This window comes from Botryllus schlosseri, chromosome 6 (assembly GCF_051294905.1).
Source record: "Botryllus schlosseri isolate E-star chromosome 6, Bs_hap1, whole genome shotgun sequence".
Classification (NCBI taxonomy): Eukaryota; Metazoa; Chordata; class Ascidiacea; order Stolidobranchia; family Styelidae; genus Botryllus; species Botryllus schlosseri.
Window position 1 is genome coordinate 18,537,812 of NC_137241.1, and position 14,177 is coordinate 18,551,988.

Here is a 14,177-nt window from a genome sequence, read left to right on the forward strand (position 1 = left end):
ATTCAACAGCTGTAACAATAAGCTGTTGAGCGTGTTTGTTAGGCTTTTCTTTCTTTTTTTCGCTTATGGGCACCGATTCCGATGAATACTGCACATTTTGTGGTTTCGTTTGATATTATTAACCTATGAAATCGTTAGGTTTTTTCTTCTTCCTATTGTTTGTTGGCACTGACTATAAGTGGATGCTGCACATTTTGTGGTGTCTTTTGACAAACTAGCCCAAATAAAGCGTTTTTGTGACTAATTCGAGGCTGAAACTATCTATTTAGAGGACGATGCCAAAACTGCCAAAAATAAAAATCGAAAAATGCCAAAAATAAGTTATTTTTGGCAGTTTTGGCATATGCCAAAAATAACACGGCCTGCATATAAGTAACAGCGTCACATTAGCGTTAGAAAAATATTGAAATGTTATATATGCTTCTACATATACGCTACGCTGCCAATACCTTGTACTGCACACTGACGCACAATGAAGAAGACAGCAGAGGAAGGCGCAACCACATATGGACGAGCACGAGCGCAATAAGATACTGGTAAAGCATCGAAAACTTGTGTGAGACAATGCTGACTACCACGTTTCGAAGGCGCAGCGCAATGTACTGTGGCTTGATGTTGTGAACAAGTTGGTGTAGTATATGTAGACCATGCGCGATTTATAGGCAGAAAGTCGGTAGATGTAGACTAGATCTAGTGGCTCCGGGTACAGAACTCGAAGTTCTGGTATTCAAAATGCGTACCAGGATGCAATATTTCATCGATAAGGAACTTGTATGCATCATAGGTTTCCGTCACCACGTTTAAACCAATCTGCGACTACAAGCAGCTGCGGCATTACGCTAAACAATATCCGGTATCGAAAGAATGGTATGTTCATTTTGAGTCTAATCAAAGCTGAGAGCTATATTGGGTACGTAAACTGACCTGCACTTTCTCGAATAGTATCAGTGAAATATCTGTGATATGAGGGACGAGGGCTGACTACCACGTTTCGAAGGCGCAGCGCAATGTACTGCGGCTTGATGTTGTGAACAAGTTGGTGTAGTAGCCTATATGTATAGACCATGCGCGATTTATAGGCAGAAAGTCGGTAGATGTAGACTAGATCTAGTGGCCCCGGGTACAGAACTCGAAGTTCTGGTATTCAAAATGCGTACCAGTATGCAATATTTCATCGATAAGGAACTTGTATGCATCATAGTTTTCTGTCACCACGTTTAAACCAATCTGCGACTACAAGCAGCTGCGGCATTGCGCTAAGCAATATCCGGTATCGAAAGAATGGTGTGTTCATTTCGAGTCTAATCAAAGCTGAGAGCTATATTGGGTACGTAAACTGACCTGCACTTTCTCGAATATAGTATCAGTGAAATATCTGTGATATGAGGGACGAGTTCATTTATCAAAGCATTTACTAAGAGTTTTGACTTAAACATATATCCATATCCTTAGCCTAACGATTTTAGACAGACATTTTTCACTGTTGCGCTTTCTCGACGCAGTGAGTGAGAATGAATTTTAGATAGTTGTCAGCCGATAGTACGAAGCTACCGCGTCTTACGAACCGTACGTCGTGGGATACTGGAACTAAACGGAGGACGTTCAGCTAGGTACAGGGTTATAGGCTATTTGTGAGTCAAGCTTGTTACTGGTATTCAACTTTTTTCAGTTGTCGCTGTTACGTCGTCCGTTGAGCGCTGATCGCCCTAACGAAACCGCCGTGGTATCGTAAGACACAGCTCCTTTATAATGTCGGCTAACAACTATCCAAAATTCATTCTCTGTCTCGACCGCGTCGGGAAAGCGCAGCAGTGACTGAATCTCCGCCATAAATTTCGCAAAGTGATAAAAGCGATGACGCGTCACCTCAACATCACAGAGATCGATACTGGAATGAGACTTTTCGTGAAAAATGACTGCTACCAAAATGTTTTTCACATTGTGTCTACATTAATTTGAAACTGCATTACCTTTAGAGCACATTTGAAATGCAAACTTAGGGCCCCATTTTAAACTAAAAGCAATTGGATGCAACTTTTCTTTCGATATGATTTTTTTCTCCAAATAACAGTAATGCCGACAAGCTTCTCCTCCTTCTCGGATTGCTAATAACTAGGGCAAGTTTTGTTGCACTAAAATCGCGAGAAAATTGTACTTAATTTTAACAAAAGTTGCAGTAAGTAGTTGCGCAATTTTTACCCAATCATATTAGAATATGAGAAACTCGAAAAGTTCCGCTGTACAACGTAACAGTTTAAGATTTGCAGGGTGTCTGCTTGTTCCGTTTCTTTATTCGCTATATCAGTGGTTCTTAACCTTGTCTCCAGCGCCCCCAAGGGGGCGATTTGGATTTTGAAGGGGGCGGAAACGCTCAGGGGGCGAAATGGCGGGCGCTGGGCATAGGGGGACGGCATGGGGGCGCTGAAGAAAAGTGGCCTAACAGTAGATGGTGTAGTACGCACATATAATTATATAGTAGAACAAGAGTTGTATAGGCCTATATCCCTGAGCTCTCACTGCTAATTAACTCGACAGAATCTGTCAAATCACAACATTTCCGTTGCGCTCATCTCAAAATATCCACCGACGATGTTTCCATGAATTCAGTGGTTTATTTTAATTCATGTAAACTGTATTTGGCGTACTTTGGAATTGCAAATTCTGCGTTAAAACACTCGCGTCACGCTAGCTACTCCAAGTCATTTCGACACCTTCCTATGTTTTCATTGTATCGCAGTTTTGTGGTGTTTTGAAATGAAGAAACTAATATTAAACTGATACTTATACAGATTTAGTACAGTTATTATCTATAATATAGCGGCGCCAAAATATCTAACAAAAAACAAAAAGAAGTTTCGAAGCTTTTTGGTCAAAATGATCAACTAAATATACTTGTATTGGAGAGCTACAAAATTAAATCGTCAGAATATTTCTTCATTGTATCATAAAGGATGATATTATTTAGTGTTGTTACCCCCATTCATGTTGAAGTTAAGAGTTTTGTGCAGTACTAAATTTAATGTGAACAAATCTCTACCACATTTTCAGTTGATTTAGTAGTCACACAAAGCAATGAAACAAAATCCAATGCAATTAACTTCCCCGTATCACCAATCACAGAGGAGAATTCGGGATGTGTTGATCTATCTCGAACCAAATGCTATGAGCCCGTAGGCCTTGCCCGATGGTTGGTATAACAACCTGGATTTGATGCTGACAATAGCACATAAAATTACACCGTTAATTAGTCGAGTTGTCTAATAGGGGTCCCATCTCGAAACCGGATTTCGGCCACTTACCCATTGTTTTTACTGCAGTTCTTAAATTAGGGGCGCCAGACCCAGGGAAGTTTTGAAAGGGGGCACTGGAGAAAAAAAGGTTAATAACCATTGCGCTATATCCAATCGAACATTCATACACTTTTACGTTCTTTAGGTTTGAAACCTACATGATAGCATTTCGCTGCCAAGCCTTCAAATTTGGTACTTTCCCATTTCACGGACGGTCTGACGAGACCACCGAAATTTACATTTTTATCCGGTACGCAGCAAGAAAATAAGGCAATGCGGAAATGATGTTCCGAGAAAGCCAAACATCAAAGCGATAACGCCCTCCCTCTTCCCAACACAAGTCAAATACCACACCCCAACCGCCCTAGGTCCACAAACTTGACCCAGATCATTGCAGCAAGACTCAGTGTTGGCGACTTGAACAAAATCAAAAGGTGATCCAGTGAAAATGTAATTTTCGGCGGTCTCGCCTGGTCACCCGCGAATTGGGAGACTACCTCAAATTTTAACGACAGATAATTATAACCAAGCGTTCTATTTACATATAGTTCGGACTCGGTCGGGCTTGGCTGCTGGTGTGTAGTTGAATTTCTAGCTTGAGAGAGAGAGAGAGAGAGAGTCTTTATTTTCATCGAACCAAAATACATAACAAACGGCAGTGATGGTGGTACAGAAAATATGCGTGCACAGTATTCGGTATTAGATAGGAATGATCGATAAGACCGTGAAGGTCATCTAGTCTGATCACACCAGCATCAAACAGGTACACTTGACTCAGAACAGTCTGGCTGTAAAAAAATGTTTAGTTACGAAAGGAAAATAGAAAAAAATTAAACAATGGTAGCAAATGATCAATGAAGCAATGTCTGGGCGAGGTAGGGCAACAGTGTTAGTGTAACGACAAGAGGTGATCAAGTAGGGCTTTTTTGAATCTATTATAAGGCAATTCACGGATATGTGATGGTAATGCATTCCAGATGATAGGTCCCGAGTAGTCGATAGATCTCTTAGTTAGGTTGCTATTGGGTTGGGGTAAGTAGACGTTTCCTTTAGACGAAGATCTCGTGTAATGGGAATGGACATGTTTAGCAGGTATGAAAAAGTCATCAAACACAGGAGGGAAAGCCGTTTCGTCATAGATTTAGATACGGTTGCATTTAAAACAAAAATCAATTAAAAACAAGCATGTTTAAACCATGCAAGGTACTACGTTAGCGTAATTGAATAAGTAGAATACACAACAGTGTTGCACCATGCTGCGACTGTCCGATTATTAGGCCTACAATCATTGCGGCAGATTAATTCGTGCCTCGCCAAGGCCTCACGTTGCACGTTGTTCATTTCCCTGCGCTGTCATTCTCCGTAGCAAAGGCAATCAATATTCACGCTCCTTCAATATTGTGAGGTGGTGATGGTACCATGAAGAATTTGGATGTTCGGAATCAGTGCGACAATAGCATGTTCGATTGATACCAATTGGTTATGTGTGTCTCGTGCCTCTCATAACTACGTGACATGGCTCTTTTCGAAAGTGCTCGTTCAGTTTAATGTAGCAGATTTTATTGACGTAGTTTGTGGTATATTTTATATCGGGAGAAGGCATCACAGACTACTCTGGCCACATTTTTTCTTTTTACTGGTAAATGAAATCATCAGAATAAAAGAATGTAGAATAGCAGTTGCTACGGACGATTTGCACTGAATATATACGATGTGGACTGGCTGGAATATTCGAAATCGTCGTCGGTTCAACAGTTGGAGCAAGTAGATATAGATAGATCATTGTTACGGAATAGGTGTTTTGATGATGATGACCGGCTACCGCTAAAATGCGGCATAGCGATGTTTGACAGTGTTTATGACAGTGGCCGGGAGCCATTTTCGTCGAAGAAGCCATATTTATCCTATATTTTCAAGTGGCAATACCAATCCCTTGTGACGTCACAATCAACGATTCGTAACGTCACGGCAATAAAAAAAAATGAAAAAAACATGTTTTAAACAAGGGTCATGTTTTGAACGTGTTTGCTTTAAACTGATTTTTGTTATAAATGCAAGTCTACCTGTAACGGTTAGCTTTCGCATCTTTTGTTTGCATATGCACACTACTGGCAAAGATCAAAAGCTTATCATGTGGATTTTTTTTCAGAACATATTTTAGCATGTGGATGAAAAAATATCTTTTGTTTGGATAAGCAAGGCGAATAAATCCGGTAAATGGTATGGCCTCTTCCAAAGTTAGGTTTACTGCAGTGTGTCTGATTGCAATAATCGGTGGTGTGTGCGTCCTGGCCTTACAGATTGTGACCACCGCTACAAAGGCGTGGGTAATAGTAACGATGTCTCATTCCACTTTCTCTTTCGGGTTGTTTAACCACGAAGCAACAGCGATGTCAGTTACACTGAGCAGTAAGTATTGCAAATAAGGTTGGATTTAAAACAAGAGGTGTTTTAATGTTTTATACAGTGTTTTGAACAAATGCTATTTGAATTGCAATTAATTGTTTGTTTTTTCAAAAAGTTGTATAATTATTACGAAAAGTTTTCATAATTGTGTAAATAATCTCGAAAAAACACGCATTACGAGCTCTCGGACGACTTGCGGTAGTCGGCGTATACAATATGGAATGATTGAAACTCTCGAAACTTGCATTGCAACGTTACTTATCAATTGTCATGATTTGTTATTCACAACTTTAGATCGGTAGTCTCCGTTCAAATCCTATACCCATACAGGTTCAAAAGCAATCAGAATTATATTTCCATTTGCATCTCCATGTGAACATATTGTTTATTTGCCCTGAATGGAATTAAAAGTTGTTCGCAAGAATGAGTGCTTGGAATTGACGACGAAATGCTAGTATGTTTGTTAACAATGCAATGTAACCTCGTTTCAGTCGTGTATATCTTCTTATAAATATCATAACCATCGCATTACCCTAGCGCGCACCATAGCATTATTTTAAAAATTATTAAAATTATTAAAATTATTTAAAAAATTAATTTCGATTCTTCATCTTCAATCATCTCTACCTCTGCCAATTCTTCATCTGCTGCAATTCTGTAATCTGACTTCTCCGTGTATTGCATAGGAATAACAATTTGAATGTATTACTGAAATTTTAAAAATTTACTCCAATCTCGCCATTTTCCTTTGGGGGCAGGTTGCTCCCCGGATTATGTGTGTATCCACCAGTTTTACTGTGAATAAAGAATATAATAATATACCTATTGGTTGAAAACTTTCGTAATTTGTGATACCCACATACGGTTACTCCGCGAGAATAGGTTTTCGTATGCCCGTGAACGAGTTCCAGACGCCAGAAAGCCATAACAGCAAAACCTGTGTTGTGAACATTTTATCCCTGAACTAATTCCAACAACATCGAGTCGCCACGTAAACTTTCTGAACATGAAATAAGCGGATGGTAAAGGATCCACCTCCGCCGAAACCCATATGGTGAATGGCCGGGATAAATAGATAAACTACTTTATTTATGGCTTCAAATAAGCACACGGAGAATTATTATGGAAAAATTAATAAGCGGCGATATACTTATTGCATTTGATTCCAGTGGCGAGCAACGGCGCTGTCATATGCTTACAAGCGATGGTGATATTTTCGGTTGGATTTGCATCTGCAGCAATCATTTCTACCGCGCTTGGTATCACACGTCTCGAGCTATGTCATCGGGGACCTTGGTTTTTCGTAAAAGTAGCTGAAGCTTGTTTCGTTCTATCAGGTCGGTGGTAGGAGGATATCATGTCCATTGTCCAATTTCCATATATAATTATACATATACCTAAAACATATAGGTTATACTTATTTTGCATGGAGATATCATCAAAGGCATAATAGTCGCGGCGGCAAACGTGCCTCACGCTATTAGTTCTTGTTGGGACCGAACAGCAACAAAATTGACGTTTCTTTCAACAGTTGGACCTTTTTGCTATTCAAATAATCAAAATGTTTTCAAAATATTTCCGTTGAGAGTAGCTTTACACATGTTCGTCATTAAGTGATTAATGTACTACAACAAAGTATACGATGACTTTGGAATGAAAATTGATTTACACGATTCTCGAGACATTACCTCGCGCTAAGACAAACTTATTTCAAATTGAAGAATTCTATCGGAAAACACTCTTAATGTTCATTTACGAAATAGTTTTGAGCCCGTTCGAATTTGTGGCCCTCAATAGGGGCGCGTCCGATGCGGCATTGACTTAGCCACCTATATGGTATATGCTTTACCGCCGATTAGGCAAAACTGACTTTAGACTAAGCCTACTATAGGCTGTGCTGACTGCCAGATTAATTCAAATTTACCAAGGCTACTTTAGCTTAGTAGAATATGTTAGCCTGCTGGTGGTATCTTCAGCGAATAGCGCAAACTCAATAAAAGAGACATACGAGTTTTTTTCACATTTCAGCAATTCTATATCTGATCGGAATAAGCGTGTTCACTCACTTTTGGATCAAAGACCCGAAATCATTTTTCGATTCCACAAGTCTGTCGCAGGGAGCTTCATACGACTACGGGTATGCCTACATACTTGGTTGGTTTGTGTTCTTCCTCCAAGTTGCGCTGGTGGTTTTCGTTTTCGTCGGAATCCACGGAGCAAGACGAGAACATGACACAGAAGGTGAAACAGAAAAATTAGTTGACGGAGCGCCTGTCACTTACGATGACCGCATCGACCCGAGTACCAGCGATGCATCCGACGGGAAGGATAAAGCATCTTTTAAAGAAAAGCCACAAGGAGATGATGATAACGTTAACGTGCCACCGGATACGAACGCGGAGACTTTTACGGGTTCTGAAAACAACTTGCCTGTTGCAAACATAACCACGAAAGAAGCGGTGCAGTAGGCCTACGTCAAAAACAAAGCACGTTCTCAGTGAATTGAAATGGATTTTGACCATATATATTCAATTGTCCCAGTCTAGAGAGAATGAGTATCTATAAGTTTCACGCCTGGAGATTACCCTATTAAAGTAAAACGAGCGAAATTATATGGTATTCTGGGAATTTACAAATACATATTATATATATTTATATAATATCTATATAGAACATATACTGATACAAGTTTAAGACAAGGCAAGACATATTATTGAGATTCGTGACAAGTCTACGATTGTTTTTATGTGACAGCGTGGCGACTATAGACTTACGTATATGCTTTATGAAGTGCAGTGACCTTTCGGGGAAAGCTCGATGGAAAGTCAATCGACCGTGCGGTTGTCAAGTCAAAAGTGGCAGCCCTGTCATAACTGAGAAAATGTACCTCGATCAACGAGAAAAATGTTCACCCTGACGTCTTCATCCATCTTGCTACACTATTTTTTTAAATGTATTTATCATGTATTTATATTTTTCCACATGAGAGTATGTAGTAGAATAGCGAGAATCATGACAAACTATTATTTAACCCCTTCCCACTTACTTAAACGCGGCTGAGATTTTTTTTTCTTCAAAATTTTTGTTATCAATGCTCGAGGTTTAACAATTTTTTTCTGGGTTTCCCACAGGAAATGAACTTGAGCATTTGAACACATGTTATTTCACACCTTTACAAACATTGGCGAAGAAATTCATTGGTAACAATTTAGTTAGCAGATTTGCGAAATATCTCCTAAGATGCCTTGCTAATAGGCGAATCTGCTTGCTAGCTGCTTGCTTAGTCTCTGGCAATATATTGTAGCCAATTTGTATTAGGCTAATTGCATACGTGCTATAATGCCGTTTTGAGAATTCTCTCATTGTTGTTGTTATACCATTCTACGCCACACTATCTATCACACTATCGCTAAATTTCGAATTGCAATCTCCGCATTTACGGACGGCCTCTTCCTACGAGTGACAGTTGAAAATCTTACAGTGAATAAATTGCGAATATGAATATGTTGTTCGTTGCAATTATCTACTACATGGAAATAAGACATGCAGCACTTCCAAGCATAAGCAAAGCATCTGAGATGCGAACAGAATCCGCACGACGAAGTAAATTACAGTAATCAGCGCCTACCTTGTCTTGAGAAATCACCACATTCATCCCTACCAAGAAAAATGGAGACTTTCTTTTACGAGACCCGTTTGTTTGTTTGTTGTATGGTATTCATGGGGGTTGTTGACTATTATGGTCGTTTACACCAGGTCGATCGATATTCGTCATTTTTATTCCGTAACTGCCGACTTATAGCACGGCCCACGGCTTTTTGTAAGACACCGCTTACGCGGATGAGGTGACGAGGAGGAGCCTAGATAAACCTCCAACACTTAGGTATGGAAATTCTGAAGTCGACCTCAGTAGGACTCGAACCCGCAACCCATTGGTGTTGCAGCAGCGGGTCATACCGCACTGCGTTATCTCGCCACCTCACGATCGACTGTAGGTTAGGGCTGTTCAAAAATAACTTTTTTCTTCGGATTCCAGCCATTCACTGATTAAATTGTCAGGTTACCCTAAGAAACGCAGCACACCAAATTTGGTTCGATTCTAACAAGTATAGGACTCCGCAGATCCAATTAAAAATTTTAAATTATTATGGAAAATAAAATAAAAAAAATTTCCCAATTTTCCTGCCAACCCCATGAAATTGTTGAGCTGTCTTCAAAGACGTTGCAAAACAAATTTGAGTCAATTCCGACCAGTAGAAGCGGAGTTATGTGAGTTTTTCGTTGATAAATCGCGGATTATCCACCAATCAAGGATAATCCGAGAAATTTCAACGAAAAACTCCAATAACTCCGCTTCTACTGGTCGGAATTGACTCAAATTTGTTTTGCAACGTCTTTGAAGACAGCTCAACAATTTCATGGGGTTGGCAGAAAAATTTGGAATTTTTTTTTTTAATTTTCCATAATAAATTAAAAATTTCAATTGGATCTGCGGAGGCCTTTACTGGTTGGAATCGAGTGAAATTTGGTGAGCAAGGTTTTCTACTGCAACCTGACGATTTAAGAGGTGACCGGCTTGAATCGGGAAAAAAAAGTTATTTTTGAACAGCCCTACAGGTTCGTCCATAATATCGAGTCAATATTATCACATCTGGAAAATAACGGTATCGGCTAGGGATGGTGTAAACCTCTGCAAGGTTTAGGTTCGTGTGAACGCGAACCTTTTTGAAAGGTTCTGTGTGAACGCGAACGTGAACCTCGTGACGTCATGTGACGTCATATTGCTAATTACAACCCTACATTTCAGTGAAGTGATAGCCTTGCAATACCTAGCGACGATTCGGGCCAGATAATGCCACAATGCTTAAATACCTATTGATGTTTTAAACGTCTACAGATGTGTCAACTGGGACAATCAATTGATATAATCATCCCAGAAAATCAATATCTTGCGTCGCTTTGCCAACAATTTCGACGAGGACTTGCAAGCGAATATAAGCTTACGCCATAACGGTCAAGGCCTGACCGGACAATGTATTCGGCGTCCAGAGTATTGCTAAGTTGATATTGAGCAGAGTGTAAAACGGGTTTCCCTACTTGCTACCGATATTACCGGCCCCTTTGACAAGTTATACAGCAGTAGCCAACACCCCAATCCACGGAGTTGGTTTTTCCGATACAATAAACATATGAAATCAAGATTGACCCCGTACGCCCGCTAGATTTTTTTCATCAGACAACCATATTAATTTCATTGATTGGTTGGATAAGAGTCATTCGCTGACTATACCTACAATCTGTAGTGTTTCGCTCTTGATGTTGTGTGATTGCGGGTCAAGCTCACAGCAGAGATGCGAGTCACTAAATATATATTCACAAACGGAAAGCTGGATATTTCGAGCAAACTTTTGTAACAAAGCGAGTAAAATGTTTGAGTTTGTCAAGGTGCATGCTCGTTTAGTGTTGATTTTTTATGCTGCCAGCGCCATGCGTATAGTGGCCCGCAGTCGAAATGCAATAAATTACAACCAAAGATGCTTTAATGAAGTTGTAATATATGAAAAAGGTTCACAGTGCAGAACCTACCAAAGTTCGTTTGTAAACGTAAATATCTGAGGTTCACACACAGAACGCGAACGTTAACCCCACGTTCACACCATCCCTAGTATCGGCCATAAGAGAAAAACAAATATCGGCATTTTTCATGACGTCACAACATGGTAGTAATCTGTAACTGCTAGACTGGAAACATTCATATATATTACAGGCAGAGCTGGTACTCAAGTAGAAGTAACAGCACTTCGTCAGCCCCCCCCCAAAAAAAAAATTGGTCTTGGGCCCCCCATATGATGGTAAACCGGACTTTAGGGGGGTTCGCCCCCCAGACACCCTCAGGTTTATACACTGTTTATCGCTACTTATCATCTCTACATTGGGGACCGTTAGCTGAGTCAGCTTTTCACGCCTGCACGCGCGAAGCGCGAAAAATTTCTATAATTCATGGTAGAATCGGTCAATATGATCGGGAATTGCATACATATTGCTATCATTTTTTATCCTCTCTCTGCTCACGTAATCAGATTTACAGGTAGAGCTGAGTGAGGTGTGTTTTAAAAGGTAGGACCCCTCAATAATAATTAAACATCTTCAGGCGTAGGCCTATACCCGTTGGCAGGAACGAAACAGCACTTCGTCAGGCCCCAAAAAAACTTGGGTATTGGGCTCCCATAGGGTGATAAACCTACTCCCAATCACGTTGTTCGCTTTGGCCACGTAATTAGTCGTACTGTTTAGTGAGCCAGCGCGATGCGCGAGAATTTTTGATAATTCATTATAAAATCGGTCAATAAGATCGGAAATTGCATATATATTGCTATCAATTTCTTGTCCTCTCTGCTCACGTAATCAGATTTACCGGTAGAGCTGAGTGAGGTGGAAACTGTAGGGTCCGTTGGTATTACTCCGTAACATGATGTTATTTCGTGACCTCCTATCTGCTATATCAAAAATATAGAATCGCCCAAACGTGAGGCTGCTAAACTAAAAGACGCACACGATTTCAAATTGGTATTTCTTCACTGGCATATAATTTTTCCCTGTCTTGTGAGGTTCAGATTGCCAATACAGGAACATTCGGCGCCAGTCATTTAGGCGCCTAATTAAACCTATATGTATTTTGTATATAGAACGAAGTTTTCGGTCAGCATAAGGGCAGTCCTTTTTGGCCATGGTTTTCTCGCTGTCGATCGTTCCGGCACACTTCTTGGAGTCGCATATTACATGGCCTAAAACTTAATATGTCTTGGTGCATCGTGACCCGGTAATGGCCAACGCCGATATGCCCATTTCTATAAATCTTGCGTGTTTTTTCTTGGGGGAAGATTCTTTGCTATATAGCTATATATAGCTATATAGCTTTTATTTTAAATCTGGATTACACATGTCAGGTAGGCTACGTAGGCAGCGTAATAATCGTGGCATATTATAATGAACAGGCTTTAAAGTAAACGAATCTCATGTTCATTTGATACAGCATATGGTCTTAGTCATTCCAAAAACAAGTATTGTTTTGAATTTCAAGCAACCTTTTGCGGGCCGCACAGAATAGCTTCGCGGGCCGCATTTGGCCTGCTGGCCGCACTTTGCCCGGGTCCGTCTTTACCATAGGTCTCAAAGGGGCCTGGATGTGCTACTAATAATGCGCTACTCAAAAGATTTTGTGTTCGAGACATAGAAGATATAAGGAAGCTAGAAAGTGCCAAGTTTATGTATCAGATCCATTGCGGTCACTGTCCCTCAAATATCAACGATCACTTCACCTCAAAATCAAAAACACGCGCAGTCGCGCATCCTCGACGAACAACTAGGCTACAATATGATGAGGACGAAATAGAAGAAAACGCATCGCTCTATCTAGTATGCTGGACATCAAGTGTGGAACAGCATCTCGCCGGGTTATCCGACAGTCGTCGAGCGTGTCCAGTCCACATTCAAGTCGAAATAAAGCAATTTCTATGAATAGCCCTACTAGTGACTAGTCGGCCCTCGAGATCACCGGACCGCGATCTGACATATCAACCTCGCTTATCGACACATGCGTCATTCATTTTCATCACTAGTCGTTTTATGTTATCCCTTAGTTCTTTCCAGCCAGTGTGCCTGTGCATGACTCATATTAAGATCACCTATATATATGCCTAGGTGGATGTAAAACTTCAAGTCGTTTCGATAACTTCCGATCTTTTCGTTGTATCGCAGTCTTGTGGTGAAATGACGAAATTATTATAACTGACAGGACTTCGTGGTTGTTGATATCAACCTTATGCTATGCACACGACCATGCCTTTTTAACTGTTTATGGCGAATCGCGCTATCATAGGCGAGACTTGCAATCGCCTCTTGCTCACCTCTCCTTTCACCCATTTGTTAGCAATAAATACGCTAATTGCGTAACTTTCGGTGCTCAGCAGGCTAATACCAATCATTGAAAGTTTTCACTACTCCCTATTAGTTAGGCTTACCATATTTTGGAAATCAAAAAAGAGGACACTTTTACAGAAATTTGCAACTGGCAAATCCGGAGTCAAATTCTCAAAAACCGGTTAATTTTTCCCACTTCGTGATCAGTTGACTGAAAAAAAAAAAAAAAAGTCATCACTTCCGCGCAGAGCTCAAAATAACGTTTTTTACTCCACTTTGACGGGTGGATGACTAAAAAAAAAAAAAAAAAAAAAAAAAGGTTATCTTTTCGCTCAGAGCTAAAATCACCGCTTTTCACTCCGAAATACCCGCCGGAGCTTCACTTCAGTACTAATATGCGGCATATCACTCACAATTTGCTCTAAATCTGCCTAAATTTTCAAAAAGGAGGACAAAATTTCAAAAAAGAGGACAAAAGGGCGTCCTCCGAGGACACTTTCAAAAAAGAGGACAAATCCTCTTAAGGACGTATGGTAAGCCTACTATTAGTTACCTGGACGA

General features: G+C 40.3%; 1 protein-coding gene and 1 long non-coding RNA gene across 2 annotated transcripts in view; both read left to right on the plus strand.

Moving 5' to 3' along the window:
- The first annotated feature begins 421 nt into the window (after window positions 1-421).
- Window positions 422-14,177, plus strand: part of LOC145441360 (uncharacterized) — a 370,726-nt gene continuing 356,970 nt past the window's right edge. Inside the window, exon 1 of the long non-coding RNA XR_013915807.1 lies at window positions 422-4,300. This is a non-coding gene — a long non-coding RNA (uncharacterized LOC145441360). The remainder of the gene's footprint in view (window positions 4,301-14,177) is intronic.
- LOC145441359 (uncharacterized) lies at window positions 4,423-9,198 on the plus strand. Its single transcript, XM_080319205.1, has 3 exons — window positions 4,423-5,699; window positions 6,866-7,033; window positions 7,725-9,198. Exons 1-3 carry the CDS (start codon window positions 5,513-5,515, stop codon window positions 8,162-8,164), a joined length of 795 nt encoding a protein of 264 aa, XP_080175331.1. The 5' UTR covers window positions 4,423-5,512; the 3' UTR covers window positions 8,165-9,198.

Coding starts and splice junctions, on each gene's coding strand:
- LOC145441359 (XM_080319205.1), top strand. CDS start 5,513: ATGGCCTCTTCCAAAGTTAGGTTTACTGCAGTGTGTCTGATTGCAATA. Junction 5,700..6,865: donor GATGTCAGTTACACTGAGCA/GTAAGTATTGCA, acceptor ATTTGATTCCAG/TGGCGAGCAACGGCGCTGTC. Junction 7,034..7,724: donor AGCTTGTTTCGTTCTATCAG/GTCGGTGGTAGG, acceptor TTCACATTTCAG/CAATTCTATATCTGATCGGA.